The sequence below is a fragment of the Vidua chalybeata genome, chromosome 31 (genome assembly GCF_026979565.1).
Source record: "Vidua chalybeata isolate OUT-0048 chromosome 31, bVidCha1 merged haplotype, whole genome shotgun sequence".
In the NCBI taxonomy this organism is placed as follows: domain Eukaryota; kingdom Metazoa; phylum Chordata; class Aves; order Passeriformes; family Viduidae; genus Vidua; species Vidua chalybeata.
This window is the reverse complement of record NC_071560.1, coordinates 1457361-1478536: the sequence shown is the minus strand read 5'-3', so window position 1 is coordinate 1478536 and position 21176 is coordinate 1457361. Positions and strand designations below refer to the sequence as shown.

Sequence of the window (21176 nt, the reverse complement as noted above, 5' to 3'; positions counted from 1 at the left end):
TCCATGGGAAAAAGAAGTAATTTCCCCAGGCTCTTGGTATCAACTCAGAGGTGGCATTTGTGGCTCTAAGATCACACAAGTTCGTAGTCACTGACACAGTGCTCCCAGTGGGAGCACTGGGATGGACTAGGACGCTTTGGATGGTTACTGGGAGGCGCCGGGGAATGGGGGGTGGGAGGAGCGGTCTCCGGGCTCGGCCGCTTCCATTCCCGCGGAGGGGGAGGAAGGGAGTGCTGTTCCCTAACCATTTCCTCTGTTCGGCACGGGGGTCCGGGACCTGCGGGCGACGCCACGGCTCAGAGGGCTGCCGGAGGAGCCCCGCGGATCCCGGGGCCTTTCCGGTGATCCCAGTACCGGCGAGATCCCCCCCGCCCCGACTCCCTGACCCACCAGAGCAGCGGCGGCTGCTGAGGGCGGTGCGGGGGCTGCCGGGACAGGCGGCGCCGTGGGACGTGATGGGACGCGTCGAGAGCTGCCGCCGCTCTCCGTTCTCCACGGCAGGCCTCTGTGTTCGCGTGGGGCAGCGCAGGACGAGGGAGGTGATGAGGTTGGGGATGTGTGTGGGGATGTGTGTGTGTGTGTGTGTGTTTGAAATTAATCCACGATGTCAGAGGTTTATGTCCAATAAGGAGACAGAGGAGTCCTGTGACTTTATTCGAATAAAGGGAGAGGCCATGGGGCATTTCCCGTGGAGTCTCTCAAATGGTTGGAGGATGCAGCCTCTCTTTTATCTTAAGGTCCCTTCTGCATCACCCTCTTCCTTTTTCCCACGGCTGAGGTAATCAGAAGGTACAGACTTCCCGAATCGCCTGCTCTATGCCACTTCCCCCCCCCCCCCCCCCCAGTATGCACCTCCCTTTCATTATATAAAAGAAAGACAAACCTGTTAATTATTTGACTAATTCTTTGTTCTCTTGCTCTAGGTTCAGGAATTTAACACGGTCTTGGCTGAGCAACCATCTGTGTTGATCAGTAACATTCTCTAGAAGTAATAGCTTCTTGTGTTACCTCCCTATCTCTGAGTTCATGGCCTTATCCCCAGGCAGATTCACACGGTCTGTTTGTAAAGACACATTCATCTTATTTCTTTCAATCCCTCCTCTTTTATTTTCTTAGTAATTGTCTTTACAAACCCTAATTACCATTGATTTTATCTTTTCTTCCTGGGTTTTCTTTGACCCAATGACATAATTCTCTGTCCTTGAGTCGTTTAATTTTCCATAAACATCTCTTTTTTTATGCTAATAGATAATGTAATACCATCTGATGTTGAAATATTCCATTTCTCATCTGCCTCAATATTTGCAACAATCATAGGGAAGGCAGTTGGGGGTCCAACAGTCTAAACCCAAAGGTAAGGTTTATTCACAAATGCTTTTTCATGCATCTACACCCTCTGTCCTTTTTAGGCAATAAATACCTCTTTCAGAACAGTGAAGCTGCCCTGAACTTCCTTCCTCATCCCAAAATCCCGTTCCATTATGGACCTCACTCAGACTGCTGACCCACCATTTAGGTTTGACTTGGCTGGCCACCCATGGCCACTCTTGAGATCCTCCTGCCCCAACAATTGCTAAGGTTAAAAACTTTTGCTACTTCTTCTCCTAAGGCTGCAAATTGATTCTCCCACCTCTGGCCCAACCCTAAGCGACAATGTAAAATATTAAGGAAGATATTCTAATAGTGTAATCTAATTATTTTGTCAAATTCTCACGTTGTCTTCCCCAGCACCTATTCTGACTGAAGGCACAGAAACAACTTAACATAAAGAAAACAATGACGACAAGGATTGGCCCCGGTAGCTGGAGATGCCAAAGGAGGGTGCTCAGGCGGAGGATTTGAGCAGAGGATGTGTGGGCAGGCCCAGGGCCTTGCCCCGCTGTGGAACCCTGGCTGCTGCTGCGCTGCCTTCAGTGCAGGCTCAGTGGGGGCCTCCCATCCTCCTGCTGCAGGCGGGAAGTGCAAATCTCCGGGGCTTCAGAGCCCTGGAGCCGAGGCTGAGGGGTCCCCCTATGTTCAGCTGTGCTGGCGGCTGTTTCTGGCCTCAGGGCCACTTGGCACGGGCCATGCCACTTGGCCACCAGTGGTGCTGCTTTGCACTCCTTAGGCAGGACCCGATGTCTTGCTTGGATGTTGGGAACAGCAAAGTGCCAAGGCAGGCTCCGTGCCAGCCCAGCTTCCTGTGGGAGAGATTTCACAGGAGACAGGATTCTGGCCGCAGACTGCTTTTATATCCCTTCTCTCCATCTGCACTAGGTGGAGAATTACCTAGGGTAAGGAATTCATGTCTGGAATTCCTTACCAGGGTAAGGAATTCCAGACATCAATTCCATGGGAGATAATTGAATATCTGCCCTGGGTCTGGCTCTTTTTCTTGCCAAATCCAGTGGCAAAAGCCGTGCCCATGGCATCTTGATTTCTATTTCTAGCTTCAAAAGGTGTTTCTTTATTTCTTCACTCTTTTTTTTTTTTTTTCTACCTGCTCTGTGGTGCCGGGGGTTATGGAGGTTCCATTGTATTCCTAAAGCTGCCATAATCCCTTGAAGAATTTTTCCTGTAAAATATGTTCCTCTGTCTGAGTCTATTGCTCCCATAATCCCATATCTTCAAATTATTTGTTCCAAAAATACTTTAATGACTGATCCTGTAGTTGCTGAAGGAGTTGGAAATGCTTCTGGGCACCTTCTTAGCTGACATGCTATTACCAGAAGATATTTAAGCCTTCCCACTTGGAGCATTCCAGTAAAATCCACCTGGCATTTTTGGAAGGGACATACAGCCCATAGCCTCCCTCCTCTTGCAAGTTTCTTTTTAACTTGGTGTCTTGGGGATGGTTTTTTATCTCATACAGTTTTTTTGGGTTCATTGTTTTGTTTTGTGTCCAGGGTGGTTGCTGCTCTGGGTGTATTGCAATGAGTGGGAGCCAGGCTGGGGTTTCCAGAGAGAGTTGGGGGCAGGATGTGGGGCAGCCCCTTTCCTTCCAGGCCAGCTGTTGGAGTGGCCACACCACTGGTGTCTCTGACAGCAGCAGGGATCCTGCTGCTTCTGTGGGTTCTCTCTGTTTCTTTTTGTTTCTTTTCCTTTGGCACTATGACTGGGCTTGCTGGCTTGTTTCTCTGCTTCTCTGCTGCTTGGGAGCCCAGAGCTGGTGTGTGCTGTACCAGGAGTGGGAACACCCCGTTCCCTGCTGGGGGCTGCCTTCTCTGCACAAGTTTGGACCCAAGGACCAGCCATTGCTGGTGAGAAATCGCGGGGAGCGATTCCCTGTCCAGCCCCACTGTTCTCTGCTGCTGCTTCAGAGCTTCTTGACAGATTGTAACCCGACACCCGGACACCTCACAGCTTCGGGCAGGACCCTGGAGTTTCTGCTGCCTCTCTCTTGCTGCCCTGGTGAGCCTGCCCTGCTATTCCAGCTTGCTGCTCCTGAGGTTCTGGCTATAGTTCCTGTCACTCTTCAGAGGGGGCACTGGGACCGGCTGCCCTGGGGGGTTTGTAAAGGAAATCCCTTTTCCATCCCTTAATTTCAAAATTATAATAATTATGAGGGAAGGGGGTCATATTCTCCATTCCAAGGGAGGTTCCAGCCTTCCTTGGCCAACACCTGTCTTTCAAACCTTGGTCTTAGCACAAATCAAGCAACCTTCAGGAGCTTGTTTTGCCATACCAAAAAGACCCAAGGCAGGGCATCTTGAGGAAGGCTTCTGCCAATCCTCAGGAGCTCCAAGGACTCTGCATGGAGTTGTTTCAATATTTGTAAGGCCGGAGGTTTTTGGTATCCATAGTTTGCCATCCCCTGGCAGCCTGGAGGAGTGGGGGAGCCTGGAGATGAGCAGGGTCCAGGAGATGAAAGGGGTGCCAGGAGAGTGGTGAGTCCCAAGTGCCTGGAGTGGGAGGAGCCTGGGACCCCTGGGAGCCAAAGCAAAATCAAGAGAGAAGGGACTTGTGTGACCCGCAAAACCCCCCAGGCATCCCAAAGCAGAACCCCAGTGTGAGGGAAACCTCCAGCAGCCCCGAGAAGGGGGACCTCAGAACCTCAAAGTGAGGAAATTAGAAAGGGAGAGGCTTTTTTGGGATTCACTCTTGATTATTAGAGGTTTTATGGACACCAGACACCTGGTGACTTCTAGAGATGGACTTGGGCAGGAGGAACACCCAACCCAAGGCACTCACACCTTGTTTACCCCCAAAATCAGGTTTTCTCATTCCCAAAGCTTGGCCAGATGGAGAAGGAGGCTGCAAAGAAGAGGAAGATGCCCTTGAACCCCCTGGCAGGTAAGGAGGAAGTCACTGCCCCTTTTCCCCTCTCTCCTGCTCCATCTCCCAGCCCAGCACAGCACCCGGCTGCAGGACAACCCTGCTACTGATGCTGTCCTGCCAGGGACACATTGGGAGTATCTCTTGCCCCTTCCCTGTGGCACAGAGGCAAATCCCATCCTCTCCTTGTCCTTCCTCCCACAGACAAGGAGCACAGGATGGAGACCAGGGAGGACAAATCCCCATGGCAGGACCTTGTGGAAGAGGCCATTTTGAGCAGCTCCACAGCGCAGGAATCCAACGGGGAGGAAAAGCCCCAGAGATCCCACATGAGAAGGGGCTCCAAACCCAGCCCAGGGTGCTCGGAGGAAGAAAGACTCACCCTATGCAAGGAAGGTGGACATAGCTTCAGCCAGAGCTTGGACCTGGTGGTCCCTGAGCACCATCAAAGCAGGGAGAAGTCCTACAAGTGTGGGGAATGTGGGAGGAGCTTCAGCCACAGCTCCAACCTGATCCGCCACCAGAGGATCCACACTGGGGAGAGGCCCTATGAGTGTGGGGAATGTGGGAAGAGCTTCAGCCGTAGCAACAACCTGGCCCGTCACGAGATGATCCACGATGATGAAAGGCTTTGCAAACACTCTGAATGTGGGAAGAGCTTCAGAGAGACATCCAAACTGATCAGGCATGAGATAAACTGCACTGGGGAACGGCCCTATGGGTGTGAGGAATGTGGGAAGAACTTCAGCCGGAGATCCAACCTGATCCGCCACAAGAGGATCCACACTGGGGAGAAGCCCTACAAATGTCCCGATTGTGGGAAGAGCTTCAGCCAGCGTTCCCACTTGAATGTCCACCATTGCACTGACACCAGGGAACAGCCCAGCAAGTGTGAGAAATGTGGGAAGAGCTTCAGGAAGATTCACAACCACCAGTGTGTGGAAACCAGGGTATATGACAGCTACAGGTGCTGGGAATGTGAGAAGAGCTTCAACCAGAGGTCCCATCTGACAGTCCACATGCGCATTCACACTAGGCAACGGCCCTACAGGTGTGAGGAATGTGGGAAGAGCTTCAGCGATCGCTCCAACCTGAACCACCACCGGAGAATCCACACTGAGGAACGGCCCTACCTATGTGAGGAATGTGGGAAGAGCTTCTCCAGGAGGTCTCACTTGGCCCAGCACCAACAGAGGCAATGGTAAGGGAAGCTCCACAAGTGCCCCAACTGCAGGAAGAGCTTTGTCTGATGCTCCAACTTCATCACCTAAAACCTCACCATTTTACTGCCATTTACCCTCTATTTACTGGTAGGGGAATTTGGTGTTTGGGAGATATTCTAGAGGATTTGATGGCTCTGGGGTATTTGGAAGAATTTTCTCCATCATTTTATGTTTGAAAAGCCAAGAAGGATAGATCTATCATCTCAAAACCACTCAATCTCACTTAAAACTATTCAATCCTATCCCAAAATGGCTCAATCCCAGCCCAAAACTATTCCATTCCACAGCTCCTCAGGGTGGGATGGGGTTGGAAGGGGATTGGGAAGGATGGATTGGGGGAAGTAGGTCTTGGGAAGGGGCTCCTGATATCCAGGAGGAATGGGGTGGGTTTGTATGGAGATAGGAGGGTGGGGCACGGTCTGGAATGAGACAGCCAAAGGTTGGGGGTGATGAAAGAAGGAGGAACCCTGGGGTATTCCACGTTCCTGAAGGGATCTTGGGTCATCCCACATTTTGGAAGTGGTTTTGGGGTACTCTCCAATTCTTAGGGGGTTCCTGAGAGCAGCTCCATGGAGCCCCATTGCCAGGGGTGGTTGCCATGGGCACAAGCTCTGAGCTGTAGCCAGAGTCCATTGCCTCGGTGTTGGAGAGCAGAGAAATGATGAATGGCCCCAAACATCTCCAGTGTGAACTGGGGGGGCAGAGCAAGTTCTGCATAGGTGGGGTGGTTGCTGCCTCACCCCCAGCCACTGCAGCCTCTGCTCCAGCCCCACCAAAGTGGCTGCCAAGCCCCTGGCACCCCAAAAATCCCACTTGTGAGAGGGACCAGAGCAGGTATAGGCCATGTGTCACACGGGTGTGACACTGACACATCCCACAGCAGCTGAGATGGCACTAGGTCCAAGGCCATGGCTGTGAATAGTTCTCTCCTCTCTCTCTCTCTTGCTCCTGTCTCTCCCTCTCTCTCTTCTCCTGATTTCTTCTCAAAATCTGTCTAACTTGAAGTTGGACAGGTTAGTTTTCTGAGTCAGTGCTTTGTGAAGAGCCTTACCATAATTCCAGGTTTAATATAAGTTATATGCTAAATTAAATACTATCCCTCTGTAAATTGTTAAGTCATAACTGAGGTTAAATACTGTTAAGTGCTGTTCCTTTGCTAATTGTTACGTTTAAGGTATAAGTTAAGGTTAAGGTATAAGTTAAGTCCTGTTGAGTGCTGTTAAGCTTTTGGGCTGTATTACTTTTGTCCTTGCCATTACTGTCCTTTTGTCACATGCACCTAAACTCACACAGACAGTTCTTGGTTCATTTCTGGTTTGATTGCCTGGATTTTGATTGGTTTTGTTGTTGCTTTGTTTCTTTCATGTGCCTGAAGTCTCCAGTCACAGGTAGAGTGACTCTTGCCAACAAACTTTGTCGTGCCTCACCACCTGTGCTTCTAATTGGTGATTTTTGTCAAATATGCTAATTTGCTAAACTTAAAAAACTGTGTTTACCCCATGGTGGGGTGGGCATTTTGTGGACATCTTCCATACCTGCCACTTTGAGACTTCCAATAAAGACCAGCCTTTATATTACCTCCTATACTAATATTATCTCCAAATGGTGTTATTTCATTTCTAAGGCCTTTAAGGCATCAGTTTTTCTGGCACCTCAGATGGGACTGGACACGGCAGCCTCCCTCTGGACCAGAAACATCTTGCAAGGAATTCTTTCTTGCTGAAGACTTTTAAGAATTTCCCTGCAGTGGCCTTAGGGGTGAGGAACCATGGTCCCGGGACTCCACAGAAGGTAGCATAAAGGCAGCTCTTTTTGTTGGGTAGTGTGAAATTGTGTATTTGTGTGTTTTCAGGAAAATCAGGGCTCTTAGAAACCAAGTTGTGACATTTTATAGGATCCCACCTGTTTCATAAGGTTTGTTAGGCCACTTATTCTGTCCTGGCATGGTGTGGAGAGGGAATTTGCTTTTGGGGTTGTTTCTTAAGGTTTTTTTTTTTTTTCTCTTTCATCACTTTTTCCAGCTCTTATACAGCCAAGGTGGACGAAGGCAGAGGTGGAGTCCAAAAGCTGATGTCACCTTTGTAGCTGAAAGCTGAGACCTTTCTTCCAACCTTTAAAATATTAATTAGGAAAACACTGGGTGATTCATCAGTCACTCTATTTGCCACACTCTTCTAAGAAGGATCTATTGGACTTTTGCAAAGTGTGGAGAATAACAGATAGTTTAAGATGGTTCACTGAATAAGAAAGGCCAAGGACTGAGCGAAGGAAAGAAGGTAAACATATGGACTAATTCTGAATATGCATTTAATGTTGTTGGTGAAGTCATCTGGAAAGAAAGAGGACTGGCAACTGTTCAAGGTCATGGAATTGAACACACTGAAGAGATGCACTGCTACAGAGTATTTAGAAGTCTAGAGAAGCAGCCTTTATACATTGCAAGATTCATCAAAATGGGGAAGCAACTCTTGAATTAGAGAATCTTTTTGCTGATAAAATAGTAAAAGCAGCAAGAAAAGGCATCTTAACAGTGGTGCCACAGAAGGAAATCAATTTGTCAATATTTGCCCCAAAATTTGATCAAAAGAACCATCAGTTTTCTGGCACAAAGTTTGAAATCAAGGAATGTGAATGGACTGTTACACCAGAGGGACAGATTGTAGTCCCACCTTAGCGAGAGCATAAAAGACACAGGGGAACAAGAAACCTTTTGAAACATCTGAAGAAAGCAGTAATAGAAAGAGAAATAACTGATATTGTACAATCTGTAACAAACAGATGAGAAATCTTCTCTAGAACCCACCCAAACATGAGCAAAAGAGTTGTGTTAGCAATAACAGAAGCAGGGGATTCTCCTGGACATTGTTGGCAAATAAATCCTACTGAGTTACCAGCCAAAAAGGATGCAGGTATGTATTAGTGTTAGTTGACACCTTTAGTGGACGGTCTGAGGCTTACCCCTGTCACACCAACACAACAAAAGGAGGTGGTGGATATTTTACTAAATCATATAATTCCAGTGTTTGGGATTCCTTTGGAGTTGGTCAAATGTTAGTCAAATGTTGGGAATTGTTTGGGATCTATAAATTCCCTACACACCCCAGATAAGTGGTAAGACTGTTTGTATGACTGGAACTCTCAAAACACAGATTAATAAAATTTGTTGGAAACATCCATGACATGAGTTCAAGTCTTACCCATAGCCTTACTGAGAATCCACATACAACCAAAGTGTTGCAGTAAAGTAGAAAAAATTATAAAAAAAGGCCTCATAAAATCAGGCCTGCTCTGTTAGATCAGTGGCAGACCTTGTCAAGCTAGCACTTTGCAAGTTCCCATGTAAAAGCAATCCTAGTGTGAACAGTTCATTAACATAATAATTTATTCCTGGGTGAAAAACAACTAGCACCTGCATAAACATTAAATCTATCCCATGAGAACCAGTGAAGAAAATATGTAAACGATTTAAGAGTAGAGAGATTTGATGGACAAGTAAAATATTTCTTACTAACCAATAAAGTAATTGGCAAGAAAGCTACTAACCAATTGAAGTCACACATAAGGTCTGTAAAACTGTATAAAAATGAGTTACTTGAATAAAGAATAAGCTTTTTCACCGTGAAGAAAATGAAGTCTCATGTGATTTATTGCAATACCAAAACAAAAAGACAACATAAGTCTAAATGAAATATGGCATGGCAGGCCATATCAAATTGTATATATTTTATATATATATATGTGTGTGTGTGTGTGTGTGTGTGTGTGTATGTATGTATATATAAAAATTTTATATATATATTCTTCACAGGAGGAATTAATATATGAGGGGAAAAATTAACTTAGAGGGATTTTATTGTTTGAAGTCCCACTTTGCAGAAGCTCCAGAGATTTGTCATGTTATCTAGAGAAATCTCTGCTCCTGAAACAACTGGAAAACAGAGACTGACACAAATCAGGATGATGTGGTTTAAACTGTTCTTTTTGTGCTTGTTATTTGCAGAGTTTCCTACTAGCCACAGAATTATTAACACTGTAGTTCTTATGTAGATCAGAGTGAAAGAATTATTAAAGATTTGGTTGAATTTGAAAGCTAACTCAAATTTTACACCAGGTAGCTTTCAAAAGGCTTGTTGAACTTTGAATATACCTTCAGTACACTCACTTCATGGTTACTGAATTGGACCTGAATAAAAAGTGTGTAGTTGACATCTGTATTATACAATGGTGTGGTTAAATACGGAGTAAACTAGACAACATAGTCTCTAAAAAGGGGGAATTATGCAGAATTTCTGCCTTTTTTTCTTTTATATAGTCTCTGCATTCTTTACACATTTACAATAACAGACTACAGAGCTACATTTGTAGCTCTGTAGTCTGTTATTGTAGCTTAGCTTCATTATTTCCCTACACAAAAAGACAAAACACATTTCAAAGCCCCTATCCTATCCTGGTTCTCCTTAGAAACCAAGGTGAAAACCAGCTCTTCAGGACAAATTTTCATAAGCAAAGTACAGTCCTGTTGGAGGGGGGGAAGGCTTAGAAGACCGGGGAGAATTGCATCACCACTTGCACTCCTAATTAGTGATTTTTGTCAATTATGCTAATCTGCTGAACTTGTAAAACTGTATTCACCCCATGAGGGGGGTGGGCATTTTGTGGACATTTTTCATATCTACCCCTGAAGGTCTCCAATAAAGACCAGCTTTTATATTACCTCCTATTCAAATATTATCTCCAAATGGTGTTGCTTTATTTCTAGGTTCTTTAAGGCATCAACACAGTGGGGCCTCATGGCATGCAGGAGACCATTGTGACACAATGACATCTTGGGGAACCAAGTGTCAACTGCAAATACAGCAGGGCCTCATGGAACACAGGTGCCACTTGGATATTGGCAGGGCAGGTGGAACTCAGTGTCCATTGTGACACAGCACAGCCTCATGGAATTCAGCAGAGCCTTGTGACAACATGGAATCTCATGGACCCAAAGCTCTGCTTTGACAAAGTGGGGCCTCCTGGGACACAGGTGCCACTGGGATGTTGCCAGTGCTGGTATAACCCAGTGCCTATTGTGACACAGCACAGTCTCATGGAACTGTTGTGGATGGTCCATATCCCATAACCATTTTGGGTTTTTTTTGTTTTGTGTTCAGCATGGTCACTACCTCCCCTTCCCCAGCTCTGGGAATATCACAATGGGTGGAGGTGCAGCTGGGGATCCTGTGGGGGCTGGGGGCCAGAGGCTGCTCTTCCTTCAGGTTAGGGTGATTGACTCAGCAGCCACGCAGCATAGTGCATCTGATTTGAGATGCTGTTGCCCTGCAGTTTTGGCCTTTTGCTTTTTTCCTCTTGTTTTTTTTCTCCTTTGGCACTGTGACTAGGGTTGCCAGCTTGCTTCTCTGCTCCTCTGCCACTTGGGAGCCCAGGACTGGTGTGTGGTGGGACTTGGGTGCCCAGGGCTGGGAGCACCCCGTCTCCTACCAGGCTGCTCCCTTTGCATGGCAACCCAGCCTCAGGACCAGCCTTCACCAGTGAACTGTGCAAAGGAGAAATCTCCCACCCAGCCTCTGCTGTTTTCTGCCGCTGCTTAAGGGGTTTTCGCTACACTTTAGTCCAACATCCTGCATCCACCAGGACGCCCCGCAGCTTCTGCTTCTGCTTCTGCTTCTGCTTCTGCTTCTGCTTCTGCTTCTGCTTCTGCTTCTGCTTCTGCTTCTGCTTCTGCTTCTGCCACTGCTTCAGGGTTAGTGCTACGCTTTTATTCACCACCCCCAGGGATCTGCTCCCCGCTGTTCCAGCTGCCACTCCGAGATTCCTGCTACAGTCCAGGCTGCCTCTGGAGTGGCACTGAGACCAGCTGCTCCCCGTGGGTTTGGAAAAGGAGCCCCTTTTCTCTCTACCGCTGCCAGAGCTGCCACTGCCATTGGAGAGGCTGCCGCCTCCCTGCAGCCACAGGGCAATCATTACCCCTGCCCTGCCCGGTCGGGAGCCACCAGTGCCCGTGCCAGCTGTGACTGGAACTGCACCAGTGAGGAAGTTGCTTGACAGCTGAGAGAGGGCTTTTACTGGTATTCTGGTTTTGTTGTTGTTGCTGCTGTTGTTGTTTGTTTGTCTTGTTATGTATGTATCTATTAGTAAAGAATTGTTATTCCTTTTCCTATATCTTTGCCTGAAAGCCCAGTAATTTCAAAGTTAAAATAATTTGGAAGAAGTAAGGCATGAACCTATTGCAGGATATCATGCCTTATTTGGCACATACTTGTCTTTTGAACCAAGACAGGAACCCAGGAGACTATTGTGACTCATGGAATTTCATGGAACCAAGGGTCAATTGAGACACAGTCAGGCCTCATGGAAGCCAGGAAAACATTGCGATGCAATGGAATCTCATGGAACCAAGGGTCAATTGTGAACATGGCATGGTGTCGTGGAACCCAGATGCCACTGAGATGGTGCCATGGCTCGTGAAAGTGAGGGGCCAGTGTGACACAGCAAGGCCTCATTGAATCTGGAAGAACATTGTGGGGAAATGAAATGTCATTGAACCAAGTGTCAATTGTCAACACAGTGGGGCCTTATGGAACACATGAGACCACTGTGACACAATGGAATGTCATGGAACAAACTGTCAGTTTAACGCAACAGGGCCTTATGGAACCCAAATACCACTGGGACATTGCCACTGCTCATGGAACCAAGTGTCCTTTATGGCAGAGCCAGGCCTAATGGAACACAGAGACCATTGTGATGCAATGGAATCTCAAGACACCAAGACTCCATTGTGACACAGCGCGGGCTCCTGGCACCCACGAGACCACTGTGAAGCAATGGAACGTCATGGAACCAAGTGTCAGTTTTGGCCCTTCGCGGCCTCATGGAACCAAGAGCCAGAGGGACATTGCCAGGGTTCTTCTAATCCACTGTCCATAGTGACAATGCTTTGACTCATGGAACAGAGGAGACCATTGTGACACAAAGGATTCTTATGAGACAAACTGTCAGTTTAACACAGTAGAGCCTCAGGGAACCACGTGCCACTGGGACATTGCCACTGCTTGTGGAACTCTGTGTCCATTATGACATAGCCAGGCCTAATGGAACACAGGAGACCATTGTGTCAGAATGGAATTTCATGGAACCAAGGGTCAATTCTGACAAAAAGGGGCCTCATTGAACCCACGGACCGCTTCAATATTTCCAGGTCTAGTGGAAAGAAGACTTCATTGTGGCACAGTAAGGCCTCATGGGACCTAGGAGACCACTGTGTTGCAATGGAACGTCATGGAACCAAGGGTCAGTTGTGACCCAGGAGGCCTCGTGGATCCCAGGAGACCATTGTGAGGCCATGGAATCCCATGGAATGAATGGACAACAGCAGGGCTTTGTGGAACCCAGGTGCCACTGGGACATTGCCAGGCCTCGTCCTATCAAGGTGGCATTATTGCACAGCAAGGCCTCAGGGATCCTGTGAGACCATTGTAGGGCAATGGATTCTCATGGAACCAAGGCTCCTTTGTGACAAAACACAGTCTTGTGGAACTCAGGGGCCACTGGGACAGATGCACGGTTCATGGAAGCAAGTGTCCATTGTGAAAAATTTCAGGCTCATGAAACCCCAGAGACCACTGTGATGCAATGGAATCTTGGTGAACGAAGTGTCAATTGTAAACATAGTGGGGCCTGATGGAAGCCAGGTGCTACTTGGATATTGCCTGAGCATGTGGAACTTAGTGTCCATTGTGATGTAGCACAGCCCTGTGGAACTTAGCCGAGCATTGGGACAACATGGAATCTTATGGATACTTTGACAAGGTGAGGCCTCATAGGACACAGGTGCCACTGGGACATTGCCAGAGCTTCTGGAACCTGGTGTCCATTATGGCACGGCACAGCTCATGGAAACCTGAAGATCATTGTGATGCAATGGAGTCCCACGGAACTAAGTGTCAGTTGAGAACCCAGCACAACCTCATAAAATGCAGGAGATCATTGTGACCCAATACAATCTCATGGAAGCAAGTGTGAAGTTACACTACAGAGCCTCGTGGAACCCAGAGGCCACTGGTACGTTGCCAAAGTTCACTCGAGCCAAGAGCGATTGTGACAAAGTGGGGTCTCATGAATGCCAGGAGACTATTGTAACACCATAGAATCTCATGGAAACAAGTGTCCACTGTTTCACAGTGTGGCCTCATAGAGGACTGGAGACCATTGGGACGAAATGGAAACACAGGGAACAAAGTCTCCATTTTGACACTGTGGGGCCTCATGCTACCAAGGAAACCATTGTGATGCGGTGGAATCTCATGGAACCACGTCTCAATTGCATCAAAGAGGGGCCTTATGGAACCCAGGACACCATTGTAACACTGTGGAATCTCATGGAACTCAGTGTTCACCCTTTGACGGCAAAGGCTCATAGAATGCTGGAGACCATTGTGATCCAATTGAAACACATGGAACCAACTGTCCACTTTTTTACAACAGGGCCACATGGAACACTGGAGACAGTTGTGACACAATGGAGTCCCATGGAACCAAGTCTCTATTGTGATGCAGTGAGGCCTCATGGAACCAAGGAGACCATTTTGACACAATGGTATCTCAGGGAACTGTCAATTGTTAAAAGAGCACGGCCTCATGGACCCCAGGAGACATTGTGATGCAATAGAATCTCATGGAACAAAGTTTTAATTTTGAAGCTGCAGGACCTCATGGAACTCAGAAGAACATCGTGACACAATGGAATCTTATGGTACCAAGGCTCCATTGTGACACAGCAGGGCCTTCATGAATCCAGGGCCCACTGAGACATTGATATGGCTTGTGGAACCAAGGCTCCACTGTGGCACGGCAATGCTTCATGGCACCCAGGTGACCGTTGTGACAGAATGAAATCTAATGGAATGAAGTTTCAATTCGGACACATGAGTCCTCTTTGGACCCACTAGACCATTCAGTCACAACTGGAAGTCATGTAACCAAGTTTCAGTTGTGACACGGGGGGGGACTCATGGAACCCAGGGCACCATTGTGACATAACGGAATTTCAGGGAACCAAGTTTCATTTTTGAACACAGCAGGGACTTGTGGAACCCATGTGCCAATGGGACATCGCCAGGGCTCTTGATACCCTGTGTCCATTGTGACACAGCAGGGCCTAATAGAACCTAGGAGACCATTGTGACACAATGAAATCTCAAGGAATCAAGGCGCCATTGTGACACAGAAGGAACTCACGAAATCTAAGAGACCATTGTGACTCCATGCAATGTCATGGAAACAAGGCTCCATTGTGACAAGCAGGGACCTCATGGAACACAAGAGCCAATGCGTCATTGCCAGGTCTAGTGGAAACAAAGCCCCATTGTGGCACAGCAAGGACTGATGGGACCTGGGAGGCCACTGTGTCACAATGGAATCTCAAGGAAACAATGGTCAGTTGTGACACAGGAGGTCTCATGGAACCCAGGTGCCACTGGGACATTGCCAGGTCATTTGGAACCCAGTGTCCATAGTGAAGCAGTGCAGCTCACAGAAACCTGGAGATCATTGTGATGCAGTGGTATCTCATGGAAAAAATTGTCAATTGAGACACAGCAGGGCCTCTTGGAACTCAGACACCATTGGGATCTTGAAATAGCTTCTGGAAACAAGGGGTCGTTGTGACACAGCAGAGCCTCAAGGAACCCAGGACACCATTGGGATGCAATGGAATCAAGTGTCTACTGTGACAAAGCAGGGCCTTATAGTACATCAGAGACCATAGGATGCAATGTAATCTCACAGAACCAAAGCTCCCTTTTGAAGAAACGAGGCCTCATGGAACACAGGCACTGGGACATTGCCAATGTTTGTGGAACTGAGATTCTATTGTGACAAAGTGCGGCTCATGGAACTCAGTGGACACTTGAGAGAACATGGAATTTCATGTTCTCTTAAGGCTTTACTTTGACAAAGTGGGGCCTTGTAGGACACAGGTGCCACTGGGACATTGCAAGGTCTTGTGAACCCATTGTCCATTGTGACACAGCCCAGCTCATGGAACCAGGAGACTGTGGAGTGCTCCCACCCCAGGAGGTGGGGATTCTACCTAGACAGACAGCATCAGGTGAGGGGCATGACTTAAAGAAGATTCCACCCCTCCACCCTGTGGGGTGTGCCCCCGCAAGCCTGGGAAAAGACACTCCTTCCCATTTTGTCAGATAAGGAATGGCCCCAGAATGTTCTCCTTTTCCTGCACCCTAATTGGTTTAAATTCTACTGCAGTGTTCCCGCCTTAGTTTTTCCCATTGGTTGTTGCCCTAGGGTGACGTTATGGTGCTTGTATCCCCAATCATGTGTTCTGTTTATGCCTGATATTATGTTTAGTGCCTTCAGGACTGACTCTGAAAAGTGAAGGATTGGATTGTTTTGTCTTATTATCAGCCAGCTCACCTCCCCCCATGGTCTGTGTCTAGGAGAGGCTTGGCTTGCTTGCTTGCTTGCTTGCTGGCTTGCTTGCTTTTGCTTTGCTTTTTCTTTTTCTTTTTCTTATGTCCTGGCTTGTAAGATAAGCATATATTCTCTTTGCCATCTGTCAGAGATGGGGCAGGTATCTTCTGTTGGGCAGTTTTCTTATCTCTTCCAAGAAAAATGTCTCCCTCCGGAGAGATATCTTCTGTTAATGGGCCATTGAATGACTCACTGCATGACTGAGAAAGTTACATCATCCCATTGTGAGATGCTCCACCCAGAGGGAGGAGCCAAGCATCCCTACCTGCATAAAATCAGCATTTTTTGGGACATCAGCACAGCCTCTTCACTAGATTCCCAGAGGAAGACTAAGCCCATCTACTCTCTCACCAGACCTTCAGAGAAAACTACACCCTTCTACAGGTTCACCGCTTCAGCCGCATTTCATCTGCCACTCCAGGAGGAGCAGCCACCATTTAACTGGACTATCACCAACACCCTGACTCCTCAGGGTGTCAGGTTTCTGACTCTATCAGTAGTTTTTTTTATACTAAATACTTTTTTTTTTAATCTAGTTTTTCTTTCCTAGTAAAGAACTGTTATTCCCATTCCCATATCTTTGCCTGAGAGCCTTTTTATTTTGAAATTGTGGTAATTCAGAGGGAGGGGTTTACCTTTTCCATTTCACAGGAGGCCCTTGCCTTCCTTCACAGACTCCTGTCTTTTCAAACCGAAACAGCTTATTAGTTAGTTTAGCTAGGCAGTCCAATTTTTACCCTGGACTGTTTTTTTTCCCCTTCCCTTTCCCTTCCCTGAATATAATCTGAACCTGCTCTGGGCTGGGACCTGGGAAACATCAAGAAACACGGAGAGCCTGCATTTTGTGACCTGCAGTAGCCATTCCCAGCGCTGGAGACTGATAGCTGGGCAACCACTCCCAAGAGAGACTTTCTGAATTTGTCATCTCTTCAGAACGGTGAAAGAGTTTTGTCATCTGGTGTTGTTTTTTGTATTGGGGAGTGTTTTGCTTGTTAAATAAATGGGTTTTTTTCCACTTCTCTCCGACGAAATTCTTCCTGAACCAGGTGGGGGAGGGGCTGTGGGGGGTTTGCTTTCTGGGGGCTCCTTCCGGAGGTCTTCTCCCAAATTTGCCCTAATCTAGGACAGTTGTCCTCCTTGATCTACCCCTTTGCAGTCCCCTGCTCCTCTCGCTATTGAACCCCGACCTAAACTCCACCCCTACCGTGGCATATAAAACCCATGACTCTACCCTCAATCTTGTCTTGGTCCCTGGTTCAATAAAGCATCCTGGATTTTGTTAAACCCAGACCCGTCCTGTTGTTGTCTTTTCCTTTGATCATTAGGGGTTGCCTGAGGTCCAAGACTCCAGAGCCCAGGGTGCTACAACACTAAGGGCCCTAAAGCCCTGACAATATGATGGTTGCCAGAGTACCAGACAGTCACTACTCTGTAGGATAAAGGAGACGAGCTAAGCTGCAGAGGCAGCAGAGAACAACAGCTCAAGACCAACAGCGCCATAAGTCATTTTTTGAAAAGCGCCATTGGGGTAGGTCACATACGTATATAAAGAAGATGGGGTCTCAAGCCCCAAGAGCTTTTAGGCTGAGCTTGTGGGAAGCCCCAGTCCTAGTGCTGAGTGGGGGGAAGCTTATGGGGACATGGATAAAGAAGAAATAAGGATAAGTTCCATGGGAACATTTACAAAGGAGCAACAGGACATTTATAAATGTTTAAAGTTATAAATGTTTGAAGTTTATAAAACTCTCTCCTATAGGAGAGAGTTTTCGAAAAGGAATCTGAAAAAGATCATTCAGTGGCTTTACAATACCTTTCTCAGCCATGTCTGTAGACTCTATGTTTAATATCAACTTTTGGGACTTAGTTTATGTGACCATATGTGATTTAATAATCAAGAAGGACACTATAGTGCTTCAATTAGTGCCCATTTCTTCTACCATCTGAGAAACACTATACCACCATACAACGCATCAAGGTCTCCTGCCATCAGTCACCTGTCCCATAAACCTCCTTCTAGCTTCTGTGAAACTCCCCTTATTCTCTTCCCCTCTGATTTTCCCACACACTCCCCAGTTCCCAGTCTGGAGTGGCGTTGGCTACACCACCCCAGACCCTCCTTTTCAAGATGGCGACAGCCACAACACTTGAAACCTCTTTTCCTGCTCTTCACCTTCTCTTCCTCCCCCCGATTCTGCCTCTGGCCTGCCTTTTCCCCCAAATTCTCCACCTCTGGAGGCTGTGACCATTCCATCAGATATACCTCTTCCAGGGAAGATGGAAAGAGAAGCCATCATTTTGTTTACTCCCCCCAAAATGGCGGTGCCCATAACCCCCCTACTGGAGCCCGAGACAACTTGCTGTAGTTATCCAGCACATTACATCAATGCTTTTGCTTCTTTTTTTTTGAGAGAGTCTCCCACTTTGTTGCCTCTGCCAGCACAATGCAGCCCCTCCAAAACCAGGCCGATCCAAATCCTATTCTATTATTAGAAACTCATTCTTTTATACACCATTCCAATACAGGTGGACCTGATTGGTCATTTAATCAACACCCCATCACACCATTGGCTAATTAAGAAGACATCCTTCAGTAAACATCTTATGAAAAACAACTGTTCGAAACACCAGCTGCAAGATTGTTTTACTTCTTTCTCTCAACCTTCTCAAAACTCCCCAGAACAATTCCTGAGAAAGTTTATCTCGCTTCTCTCTCTCTGACTAAACTGTTGCATCCACACCTCCCTGGCTCTGCCTCGCCACACAAAGCCTTGGGCTGCTCCAGACTCCTTCTGGGGATGTGTTGCACCAGCCCTGCCCTGGGAGAGAAATTCCTTTCTCCTGGTGTGCAGTCTGGGCCTTCCCAGCTGCCCTTGGTGCCAATATTTGTTTTTCAGGCTTATTTCCACTATGAAGAAAAGACTGACTATTGGATTTACCAATATCAAGAACGGGACATGCCCTGGCTTGTCGTGCCCCTGCTGGCTGAACCAAATAGCGGCCACTGTGGTGTTTCACCTCAGAGACACTTTTGGCTAGCTGGATGTTGCAGCTGGGCGCATGGAGACAAGTTTAGGCATGCCGGAGCTCAGGTGGCGGCGGGATGGAGCTTCCTCTTGTAGAGGGTCCGCTTCCTCAGGATTTCCTCTGCTGGAGAAGCTTTAAGGCTATGGTGAAGGAAAGGAGTCGATTCTGATGGAGGTTTTTAACCCAGAGCTTTTATTCTGTCCCGCAGGCCTCTGCATCCAGTCACAGCTCCAAGCAGAACTCTGAATCCAGTCACAGCTCCATCAGAACTCCTGGATCACGTGGTTCCCCTCTCTTTTACCTGGGGGAGGGGAGGGGGGAAGGGATAAGGAGTCCACCAACCAGGTATGGGAGAGGAGGTCTCAGGGGACAAAAGAAACCTGGATGGCCCAATGCCCCCGCGGGGGTGGAAGGCATCTTTTGAATCTGCCAATCACTCGACACACTTCTGGAATGCCAGGAGTGACAGACAGTGCTCAGCAGGGGTCATGGTGGGGAAAGGAGGAGTGATTGACACACCTGGGAGGACACCTTCAGAGGGGAGGAACCAGGGTTCAGGGGTTAACCATGAAGACACACTGCAACAATCGACCATCTCTGAAACCTCCCTTTCATTCCTCTCAGGCTACTTAGGCCGGCCAAGGGTCTATGTACAAAATCACAAACGGGACAGGACTGCTGTGGAATGTGTCTTGAGCTGTTTATTTTCCAGCATCAGTCTCATTATACAGTTATGACAATGGGAAGATGACAGCAGCTCACGAACTCTGCAGCAGCTGAAGAACTCAGTGTTACAACTCAAAAGTTTTTTGACCAATCACACAAAGCAAAAGCATATTGACAGTAGATTTATCCAACCACTATAAGCACACGTACCTTTGGTTAAAACAATGATTGCTTATTTTGAAAACAATACCTGTTTGTAAGCATTAAAATACAATGCGGAAAGATCCATTATTAAGCTCAGAACTTCCTAATATCTTGCTATATATACTTTTCTGTAACTTAGGGAGTTATTCTAGCCAAGTGTTAATACATAGACCATTGTTCTATTTGCCCTTACTTTCTACATCTCATATAACTTTTCTGCTGAGAAATCTTATGGCTACCACATAGCTCTAATTGCAGTTCTGCTGTTTCTGAGGCCTGCCTTTTGCAGCTTTCCCAAACTCTCTGATTTTATGGATTCCCACATGAAACCTCCCTTCAATCCCTCTCAGGCTACTCCTGTTCTGTCCTCAGTCTGCACACTCTCTCTCCTGAGCCCAGGGCCATTAGCCTCTACCTGCTGGTTATGTGAATAGCCCTCCAAGCCCAATCTTGGGAGATTTTGGGATCCTTTCAAAGGTCTGCAAAAATGGAAACATGGTGGACAAAGTTATTTTTTCCCAAATCTTGCAGTGACAGAACAAGGGTCAGTATCTTTAAACTGAATGGGGGGGGGTTGGGTTTGTTTGAAGGAGGAAATATTTTACTATGAGAGTAGCACAAAACTGCAATTGTTTTTTCAGAGAAGTAGATGCACCATCCCAAAATTCTTCAAGGTCAGGAGGTTTGTGCCACCCTCTCCTAGAGGCTGGAATTCCTTATTGTGTGAGTTCGCTGATGTGATGAGTGACTTTATAATGCTTCTGGCCAGAATGTCTGCTGAGGGCTGGCCAGGCTGCTGCAGTGGCAGTGACCTCACAGCCATCACCATTCCAGCCCTGTCCACTGGGCCTGCTTCTACCCTTTCCTCTGCCCCAGTCTTGTGTCTGTTTTCCCCCTCCCCTGCCCCAGAAGCTGACAGAGCCAGGGTGGCACAGGTGACCTTTGGGCTTTGCAGGGCTTAGGCCCAACAGCTGTGACAGAGTCAATGCTGAGGTCATGCTCTGTGGGGTGGAGCAGAGCCTTGCTAGAAATGAGCCCTGAAGTAGCAGCTGTGCAGTGGTGGCCACCAGGCTGGCTTGGTGGGAGGTTTCTGGCCATGCCCTGGAAGCAGCTGCTGTTGCCAAGGTGCCTTTGGTGCCTCAGGCTCTCCCTGGCACAGCTCCCAGCACAGCACTCTGCCCTTGTGCCCGAGGCCTTCCCTGTTTTGGGGATGGCCTGGGGCTTTTCCTCAGCAGGACCTGCCCTGCTCATGGCACAGGAAAGGCAGTTCCTGCTGGAGCAGGAGGCTCCTGCCACAGGAGTTTAGAAACC

General features: G+C 47.6%; 1 protein-coding gene across 1 annotated transcript; it reads left to right on the top strand.

Annotated features, from left to right (window-relative positions):
- The first annotated feature begins 269 nt into the window (after nucleotides 1-269).
- On the top strand, nucleotides 270-9221 carry LOC128801746 (zinc finger protein OZF-like). Its single transcript, XM_053967839.1, has 4 exons — nucleotides 270-539; nucleotides 4194-4272; nucleotides 4459-5455; nucleotides 7499-9221. The coding sequence occupies exons 1-4, from the start codon at nucleotides 456-458 to the stop codon at nucleotides 7560-7562; spliced, it is 1224 nt and encodes a 407-aa protein (XP_053823814.1). The 5' UTR covers nucleotides 270-455; the 3' UTR covers nucleotides 7563-9221.
- Nucleotides 9222-21176: the final 11955 nt, after the last annotated feature.

What these genes read in the sequence shown, in the direction of transcription:
- LOC128801746 (XM_053967839.1), top strand. Translation starts at nt 456, where the DNA reads ATGGGACGCGTCGAGAGCTGCCGCCGCTCTCCGTTCTCCACGGCAGGC. An exon ending in GGCAGCGCAGGACGAGGGAG is followed by an intron (nt 540 to 4,193) that starts GTGATGAGGTTG and finishes CCCCAAAATCAG; the next exon opens with GTTTTCTCATTCCCAAAGCT. An exon ending in GCCCTTGAACCCCCTGGCAG is followed by an intron (nt 4,273 to 4,458) that starts GTAAGGAGGAAG and finishes TTCCTCCCACAG; the next exon opens with ACAAGGAGCACAGGATGGAG.